General features: G+C 40.4%; 1 protein-coding gene across 1 annotated transcript; it reads right to left on the minus strand.

Moving 5' to 3' along the window:
- Positions 1-2,526: 2,526 nt before the first annotated feature.
- LOC110793492 (uncharacterized) lies at positions 2,527-4,101 on the minus strand. The gene has a single exon (XM_021998371.2). The coding sequence runs from the start codon at positions 4,099-4,101 to the stop codon at positions 2,527-2,529; it is 1,575 nt and encodes a 524-aa protein (XP_021854063.2).
- Positions 4,102-10,507: the final 6,406 nt, after the last annotated feature.

Raw genomic sequence — 10,507 nt, forward strand, 5'->3', positions numbered from 1 at the left:
GTGGCTAATGGAGAAGTTTAAGTTGGTGAATCCTTTGAGAGCACTTACTTATCATCCTAAAATCATCCTTTCCAGAGGATGCTCCAATCTATATCGTGAGGTGAGGGATAATAACAGGTGGAGTTTGGCGCTCTCAGGGGAACAGGAATGGGTGACTCCACATTTAGTTATCAAGGAAATTGTGTATAGTACCGCCAATAAGAGGGGTGTAGTTCTTCCGAGTGTCAAGAAGATCACTTTCTATTATCCATGGAGGTGTCTTAGGCAAATCGGGCAGCGGAAAACCTTCATTAGGGACCTTCCAACTGACGACTGCACAACTCATTGGATTGATGATAAGTCGCTACCACAATTGCTTATTGATTGGGAGCGAACAAAGAAAATTCCATTCCTTCCCGTTTTAAGGTACCCAATCGTTGATGCTTGCTATGAAAAGTGGCATCGTGGAGATGTGGGAATGTATAAGAGGCCTAAAACGGAGGTTGAGTCTTCAAGTAGGGTCATCAAGAAGATAAAGAAGGAGGAGTGATGATAAGAAAAAATGGCTTCCTAATGGTTGTTTGTTTATTTATTTTTCTTATTTTGAAATTGTATTTCCTATGGATTTAATACTTGTTTAGGGACTGCCCTAGCAAGCTTTGTAGTGTGTTTAAGTATTAGGCTTAAGGTAATTAAAAAAAAAAGAATCAATGTAATGCGGGAATTCGATGAAATAAAATGAAGCCATTAAGAATGTTTTTCGTTCTAAAAAAAAATCTGCATTGCACGATTTAATTAAGACCATAGTGACTTGTTAGTTTCCGAGATTGAATCCTCACATGATAAGGCCAAACATGCACTTATGACCATGGATGCAAAACAAAGTATTCACGCAAATGATGACACTAAATTACTCTAGTAATGCAAGGGACTTATAAAGATTTACACATGGTAAGTTTTGAATATCTTGTGATGGTAGAATTTAGAAATATATATATATATATATATATATATATATATATATATATATATATATATATATATATATATATATGTACGTACTGACGTACATATACAATACATCACGTTCTTTTTTTTTTTCTTTTTTTTTTTTTTTTTTTGGGCTTCTCTCTATTCTTTTCTTACGATCCATTTATTTCTTAGGCCTTTTTCTCTCATTTCTTTTCTATTACTCTCCTTTTATGCCCTTCTTTTTTTGGCCTAACGGATCTTGAGAGTTAAGTGGCATACATCAGGTGAGCTAATTGCCCCTTGACTAACGCATTGGCCTTCTCTCCAATGGCTGGGCCAGTGCCTTTTCAGCTTAAAAAAAATAAGTGAATATGTAATGGATTTCACCTTTATTTTTGACCGAATCCATGTGGATTGCCTACGTATCCCATGATAAGGGAATCAGGTCAAAGCGTAGTTCAGGATATTACGAGGCTTGCTTTTCTAACTAATATATCTGAAAGCTATCTTACTCATACTAGGATACATCATGGATCATACGATCATCAAAATACTAGACGTAATATTTCTTAAGCTGGTAAAGGTTGGTAAAATGGAGGAATTCGTCGCCGTTAAGATCGACCAGTTTCATTGTCCCTGCTGAGGTGATGTGTTTGACCAGAAATGGGCCTGACCAGTTAGGCTTAAATTTCCCACGAGGATCATGTATTGGAGCCCAATTCTCTTTCAAGACCAAATCTCCTTCTCGAATGCCCCTATCTCGCACTCTTTTATTGAAAGCTCGCGTGATACGTCGTTGATAAAGTTGGATGTTGTTTAGGGCCTCCAACCTTCGTTCGTCTGCTAGGGCCAGCTCGTCGTACCGAACCTTGAACCATTGATCTTCGGATACCTCGCTTTCATTCATAACTCGGAGTGATTGAATTTCGATTTCCACAGGAAGGACAGGTTCCATTCCATATACTAGAGAATACGGAGTAGTCCCTGTTGGAGTTCGAATAGAAATTCTATACCCCCAAAGGGCATATGGTAATTTGTCAGGCCATTCCCGGGTTTTTTCTGTCATTTTTGCAATTATCGTTCGAATGGTTTTGTTGGCGGCTTCAACTGCTCCATTGGTCTGAGGACGATAAGGGGAAGACTGATGATGTCTAACCTTATATTTCTCAAGAGTTTCTTTTAAGTGCCCTTCAAAGTGAGAGCCGTTGTCAGAAATGATTTCAAAAGGCACTCCGTAGCGACATATGATGTTGTTTATCACAAATTTGGAGACTTGCTTTGCCCCTAGCTTTGCATATGACACTGCTTCAATCCATTTCGAGAAATAGTCAACAGCAACTAAAATGTATTGGTGTCCGTTCGAAGCTTTTGGGTGAATTTGTCCGATGATATCTATACCCCAACTAGAAAACGGCCATGGAGAAGTGAGATTATGTAAGGAGGTAGGTGGCATGTGATTGAGATTTGCGAAAAATTGACATTTCTTGCAAGTCCTCACAAAATGGACACAGTCGCTTTCTAAAGTGGTCCAATAATAACCTGCTCGCAAGATTTTTCGAGCTAGCATCCTGCCATTCATGTGCGGACCGCATTCACCACCATGGATTTCTCCCATGATCTTTTGTATTTTTTTTTGTCAACACACAATTGTAGAGTTCCATCAAAACCCTTGCGGTACAATCTATCTTTTAGTATTACAAAGTGAGCTGCCAATCGCCGGATAGCCAATTGGTCTTTTTTATGACTCTCTTCAGGATATCGACCGGTGATTAGAAAATTTTTAATATCAGCATACCAAGCATCTTTATCGTCTTGCAAAGTCAATGCAGCAATCATATGTTCAAGGTTGACTACCGGTGAATCACTTTCCTCAATAGTCACAGCTCGAATTTTTACGTTGTTTTCCCATGTTAAATTTACCGCTAAGTTTGCTAATGCATCCGTGAGACTGTTTTGCTCCCGGGGAAGATGCTTGAAGTCAATATCTTCAAAGTACGGAATGAACTGTTGGAGATACTCGGTATACATTGGTAATCTCTCATCTCGGACTCTCCATACTCCAATTGTTTGAGAGATAATGAGGTTAGAATCTCCATATACTGTGAGGTATTTCGCCCCTGCCGTTAAGGCTGCCTTAACGCCATAAATGCAAGCTTCATACTCTGCCGTGTTATTAGTCGTTGGAAAACTCAATTTCACAGCAAAAGGGATATGAATTCCATAAGGATCAATGAGCAAAACACCCGCGCCATTGCCCCTTCTATTAGATGCTCCGTCAAAGTACATTTTCCACCTAGATATCCCAATGTTGAGTAAATGTTCATCTGGAAACTCGTCATCAAATTCATCTCCTGATATTGGTCCATCAGCCAATGCTTCAGATATCGCCCTTCCTTTAACAGATTTCTGGTTTACACATTGAATATCAAATTCTGAAAGCATTGCATGCCATCTCGCGAATCTCTCAGTGAGAATTGGTTTCTCAAAGATGTACTTGATAGGATCTAGTCTCGAGATAAGGAAAGTTGTATGAGCCTGTAGATAATGTCGTAGCTTCTTAGTGGCGTATATGAGGGCGATGCAAGCTTTTTCTAAAGGATTGTATCTGGTTTCATAATCCAAAAACTTTTTGTTGAGGTAGTAGATGGCAATTTCTCTTTTGGTGCCTTCTTGGTATTGAGCCAATAACGCTCCCATGGCAGTTTCTGTGACTGTGAGATATAAAATCAAAGGCTCTCCCGGCTTGGGTGGCATTAATACTGGAGGGTTAGAGAGATATTCCTTCATCGAGTCAAATGAGGCTTGGCATTCTTCATTCCATTTTTTCGGAACATTTTTCCTCAACAGCTTGAAAATCGGTTCGCATCGAGTGCTCAGTTGCAATATGAACCTGCTAATGTATTGAATTCTTCCTAGGAATCCCCGAATTTCTTTTTCCGTTCTTGGTGGAGGAAGTTCTTGAATGGCTTTCACTTTATCGGAATCGACTTTGATCCCATCTTTGCTGACAATAAAGCCCAACAGTTTTCCAGAAGTAACTCCGAATACGCATTTTTGAGGATTCAATCTCAAATTATATTTTCTAATCCTGTCAAAAAATGACTTTAATGCACTTATGTGCTCCCCTCGATCGTGGCTTTTGACAATCATATCATCCACGTATACTTCAACCGTATCATGAATAAGGTCTTATAGAATTGTTGTTGCAGCTCGTTGATAAGTGGCCCCTGCGTTTTTTAAACCGAACGGCATTGCTTGGTAACAAAATGTTCCCCATGGGGTGATGAATGACGTCTTTGGCATATCGTCTTCTGCCATGAGTATTTGATTATAGCCCGAGAATCCGTCCATAAATGAGAACATGGCGTGCCCCGCGGTACTATCCACCAGTACGTCAATGTGAGGCAAAGGGAAGTAATCTTTTGGTGATGCAGCGTTTAGATCCCTGAAGTCGATACATACTCTGACCCTTCCGTCTTTTTTGGGAACTACCACTATGTTAGCCGACCATTCAGGGTGTTTGATTGGTTTAATAAAATTGGCGTCGAGTTGTTTCTGGATTTCTTCTTTGACTTTTAGACTAACTTCCGGTTTCATCCTTCGGAGCTTTTGTTGCTTCGGCTTGCTGTTGGGATAAAGAGGAATGCGATGTTCGACAATGTTACGGTCAACACCTGGCATATCTGCATATGACCATGCAAATACATCTACGTACTCCCTAAGCAATGCAATGAATGCAGTTTGTTCCTCAGGGGAAAGTGAGGATCCTATTTTTACTTCTTTTACACTACTATCAGTGCCAATATTTACAACTATTGACTCTTCTATGGGCATCATGCATGACTTAGGCTCATCGAAAGATTCATTATCAGATAATTCATTATGATCAAAATTAACTTCTTGCATGCAAATATATTTAGGTTTATTAACACACTCAAGGTCTTCATTTTCAGAATAATAAGACTGGGTATGAAGGGATGATTGGCTAGACGATGAACTATCGGTTTCGTAACCTTCCGAGGCGGAGGAGTGGGTAAGGTGTGGATTTGAAAGATGCTTGGGGATTGGATCACCTAAAACGGGTGGAATGTAAGCTTCTTCGTTCTTGAGGTGGACATTGCCTTCACGTTCAATCCTTGTATTAACCGGTAGAGTAAGCGCCATTGGATCAAGATTTCCTTCATTTCCAAAGTTCGTAAATAATTGCCTCAAAACTCCTTGCTTCAAATATTCGATCCAATCAATGTTCTCTTTAGGCTTAGGTTCCTTGTATAACCATTTTTTGATTAATTCCTCATCTCTAGCTTCAGCAAAGAAGATTTCTAGTCCTGGAAGTCTCTGCTTCTTAACTGGGTCATACCATGGTTCAGGAAATTCGTAGTAGGGCTCGGTATCGTGTTGTAATACAAATTTCCCATTCAATGTGAGGGATGGTTTCTTAATGACGTGGAGGTCCTTGCTTGGATCATACCCCAAACCATAGAGATTTTGCTTCTCCATAATGGGGATTGGATGTTTCATGCCTTTGCCGTCACGACCTAAACCTTCGCCTGGGATATATCCCATCTTCATCATCAATTGAAGGCCTTTGGTGAGGGGTTGAAAGGTATTTGTTTTTGGGTCTTGGCTTGAAATATTTGGGTGTAGAGGGTGGTATGTCATTTAGCGGGGGATTGAGGCTTCAATTCAAGGTGATATGCACTTCAAGGTTTTCACCTAAACACAGGATACCCAAGGTCAAAATCATGAGAGAAAGAAGATAGGAAAAAGAAAAATAGAGATAATAATAAAAGAATGTGAATGCAGGAAGCGAAAGTACACGACTTATTGATTTGAAAATTTGACTTTTTTTAAAATAACGTCATACTTTTGAAAAGAAAAAAAATACTTCTACGGAACCAGAAAGATTGTTGGAATTTGACTCTGTTAGATTAGATAGGTGATTGTTAGAGGATCACAGTTGTTTCTTTTATTTGTTGGATAGTAACACGTCGTTTTGCTGTTTTTTGGCGTTCATCTCCATTCCACTTATGGTATCCGAATGATTACTTCTTACTCCTAACATCAATAATAAGGAAAATAAAATAAAATAAAAGAGTAGGGCCTGTATCCCTTTTACACATTTCTTCCGTATTGAACGTGTGTTTCGTGATAGGATTATGCACTCATGTTGTTTGTGCTAACATGCCCTTGTGAGTGAAGTAGAGTTCTCCCGTATCTTAAGAGCTTTGGTAGGGGCTCTTTTCCTGTTGAAAGAAAAAATTGTTAGTTGTTTAGGGTCGCACCCGAAGGTTGCCTACGTATCTCCACGTGTGTAGTCATTTTGAATAAAGTCTTTTGAGTATTTGTGCATGTGATAAGCAGAGAATCAGACCCGTCGTAGTTCTGTACTAAATAAAAGTATTGTTTTGGTTTATTTAAGCAGCTGAACTCATAATTTGAGTTGCCTACGTACCCCCAACGATATAGGTGGGAAGTGTCAAAGGAAGAAAAAAAAGAAATATGAAGGGTGTTTGAAATGAGGGATTTTAGGGGATCAAGCTGCACGTAGTTCTCAAATGGGGGATAACGATTTTTGTGTTTTTTTGGCTTTTGTCTTTTTTTTCTTGACTTTCTTTTGTTTTTTTGGTTTTTTTTTGTTTTTTTTTGTTTCATTACAACGCCTTAGCTTCTTTCAGACAGGAAACGCATGACAATATTCCTTCCTTGCTTTCCCTGGTGTCTTAGACCTTAGATGAACCTTTGCCGGCCTTCTCTTTATATCCATCAAATTCAAGAGCGTATAACCATTTCGCCCATGTCTTGAGACCTGAGCAAATGCCTTCTTAGTGTCTTTGTCAATTCTATTCAGGAAGATATGTGGTTCCATAATCGATTGGATGGAGGTCACAATAGTTGCGGGCGTTTCCTCATTGTTACTATTCACGGCTAAGTTCTCGTCATCCATCCAAATGGGCTTACACTGGTTGATCGATCTGCAATATCGGGGTGGAGGATCCCTTGATTCTGCCAAAGTTAGTCGTCCCATCTTTTCACTGATTGGTTCACGTGTCACAAGCTCAATGGGATCGTCTTCATTTGAACAAATTGACAAAACATTTATGGATACTGATTCTTTATGACTCAGGTGTGATATTTTAGTAATCCGGTTAATGCGCAGACGAAGAGCGTGGCATTTGTCAGTGTCATGCCCATGGAGTTGATGATAGTGGCAATATTTATGGAGATCAGGTCCAATGGGGTCAGCTCCTGGGCGACGAGGAAGTGGTTTGATAATTCCCTTGTCAAGGAGTCCTCGAAAAATTTCTGACGGAGACGACCAACGTCGTGATGAAAGAGGTTGGAAGTGGGTTTCTCTTCGTCTAGGTCTTGTAAGTTGAGAGTTAATCTCCCTTTGTCTGGGTCTTGCATGAACAGAATCAATAATACCGCGATCAATGAGGTCTTGAATTTCACACCGGAGATCATAACATAAGTCAGTTATGTGCCCATATTGATTGCAATAATCACAATATTTCTCCATATTCGTTTCAAGTGGAGGTAAGGCATGTACATATCCTTTTATTCAGAGAACTCCTTGTTTGCGTAACCGGCTATACACCACACTTAAAGGTTCGTCAATTTGAGCAAACACTCTTTTGCTTGACGACTCGGTATACGGGTTCACCTTTGGCCTTTCGTCAAGTAGCTTGTAACTGTCAATATCAAAGCCGTGTTGTTCCATATGACTGAGATCACCATATCTTATCGTGACCATGCGACGATAATAGTAATCATTAAGGTTCCTTAGGATTATCAGCATGAACTCTCTATCGGTAATGGAGTGTCGGAGCTTAGATCTTTTCTGGGAACATCTAGAGCAGAAATGAGAAAACGTCTCATTATTTGTCTGTCTCGTTGCAATCAACGAGTGTTTCTCGGTATCTGTCTGCCTGAACTCGCGAGACCAATCAACGAAAGCTTGTGCCACCTTTTCCCATTCTTGTCTAATAAGTGGGTTCAGAGTGCAGTACCATGACAACGCTGGTCCTTTTAAACTACGATCAAACAACTTAGGGAGATGTTCTTCCGGAATGCCCAAAGGAATTAAAACATTGGCAAACTTGTATAAATGTATTACTGGATCATCAGTTCCATCTGTTTTTTCCAATACCGGAAGTTCTTGATACCGGGCATCATACCTGTACTCTGGTAAGGAGACTAATGCTTTTGTGCGGATTTTAAAACAGGAACTCGTAACATTGAGATCTAGATCATAGTCGTCATCTTTTGATCCGTCATGACAGCCTTCAATGCTATCTTCGTGAGAATTGCTACTATTCCAAGATTCACCTGGTTGTTCTGGTTGCTCGTGGTTTATCCCAACATCTGGAGTTCTTAATTCATCTTCATCCGTTTCATTATGTGGTGGTCCTTCCTCATCTTCTCCTAGGTCTTTATCTGGGTCTTCTGATTCGTTGTGCATATTCTCATCGCCAGAGATATCTATCCTCCCATGATCAGAGTCGGCGCGAATGCAATATATATTGAATCCATCCAAACGAGTCCCTTCTTCCTCATCTAGCTGGAGCACGGATTTTTCGACAGAGAAAACATTCGCATCTGCCAAATCGCCCTGGATAGTGACTACTCCATGATCTGTAAGTAATTTCACCTTTTGATGTAACGTTGAAGCCACCGCCTTATTGTCATGTAACCAAGGTCGTCCTAACAGCAGATTGAAACATGCTTGAATGTCAATAACCGTGAAGTTCACTTCCCTGACCACAGGACCACACTCAATGAATAAATCTATGCAACCCAACACTTCTCGTTTTGCATTGTCGTACGCATGGACTATCTGGCTTGACAGTGATAAATCGGTTTTAGAGTGCCCGAGTTTAGCTAGGAGTCGATAAGGGCACACATTGATAGCAGACCCATTGTCGACCAATACTTTCTGTATATTCCATCCATTACATCTTACCGTGATATGCAAAGAGTTGTTATGATTAGGATTCTCGGGCAGATCATCATCTGTGAACATAAGAGTGCGGTCCACACCATGGATGAGTCCTACAATTTGATCTGGGGTAATGGAAGGATTGATCGAAGCCTCCTCTAGGTGTTTAATCACGGCGGTTCTGTGGGGTCCCGAATGCCAGAGTAAATTCCATATAGAAATATTTGCGTTGACCTCTTTCATGCGCTTGATAGCATCATCCACTGCACCGTCTTCCTCGGTCATTAACTCTTTTCCCTTATCCTTCTTCCGTAAAGCTTCTAACGGGTTGTCATCTTCTAGATAAGAAGGTTTGAAGTGACGTCCTGCTCGGGTCAAATGACTTACTTCTACTACCTCATCATCGCTGAGATCATCAAGGCATATAGGACGCCCGTAGTCATTCGTTGTGGTGGGATGGACCACGTTATTATTTTCAACAATAGTCATAGCAGAAGTGGAATCTTCATCTTCATCTTCATCACAGTCTAGGATGAAAAATGCTCCATCATACCCCAGCGTTCCACACATGTCACTAAAGGGATCTTGGGTGAGGGTGAAGCTGAGGTCTTTGCAAGGTGTTATTTTAACCTTTTCCTTGGTCGAGAAATCGTACATTATACATTTATAATTTTCTGACAAAAGTGTCTCATACACACAGGGACTATCTCTAGTGATCAGCGTGGTTGGGTCGAAATCGTCGATAGTGGTGGAAATCATGTTTATGGAAACAGATGACTTGTGATTTGGGAGGGGATTATCTGTGATGTTTGGTTGAGAATTTTTGACTTTATTGGATGAGGCTCCAACAGAAAGCTTTCCCTCATCTATCAAGTCCTGTACACGATGCTTGAAAGCCGCACAACTTTCAATGTCATGTCCCTGCCCCTGGTGATATTCACAGTTCTTGTTTGGGTTATAGTTGGGGGGTGGATTCCTTGGTGGTCCCCTCGGGTTCAAGGGTTGGACGAGGTTGGCCTTTTTAAGCTTTGAGAAGGCTTGGGCGTAGCTCATGTTCAAAGGGGTGAAATTCCGTTGAGGTCGAAGTTGAAACGCAGATGTTGTACCGATGTTATGGATCATATTCGTTGGTTTTGAAGGAGATGCATCGTTGTTAACAACCTTCTTATTGCCTCCGTATCTTGGGTTGTACGAAGTATTACTGTTAAACTCTTCTCTTTTAATATCTCCCTTTTTTATGGCATCTTCAATCAAAGATCCGGTTGAAATCAAGGCCTTGAACGATGGGAAATATTGATAAGCCATTTGTTTCTGGTATTCCGGGAGGAGGTTCTTGACAATCATTTGCAACTGCTCCTCTTCATTCGGCCTATTTATCATTTTTGCCGCTTTATTTCTCCACCTTGTGATGAAAGATGAGAATGTCTCATTTGCATTTTGAGCCGTGGTCTCTAAATCCCTTCTTGTGACATCAATCTCCTCATTGTACTTATACTGGTTCGAAAATTCTCTCACAATATCAGCCCAGGTTGATTTCTTCGAGTTCTCTAAGTTCAGAAACCAATGCGAGGCAGCTCCATCCAAATATTGCTGAAATAATTGAGCCATCAATGG

This window comes from Spinacia oleracea, chromosome 4 (genome assembly GCF_020520425.1).
Source record: "Spinacia oleracea cultivar Varoflay chromosome 4, BTI_SOV_V1, whole genome shotgun sequence".
Taxonomy (NCBI): Eukaryota; Viridiplantae; Streptophyta; class Magnoliopsida; order Caryophyllales; family Amaranthaceae; genus Spinacia; species Spinacia oleracea.

Coding starts and splice junctions, on each gene's coding strand:
- LOC110793492 (XM_021998371.2), bottom strand. CDS start 4,101: ATGATTGTCAAAAGCCACGATCGAGGGGAGCACATAAGTGCATTAAAG.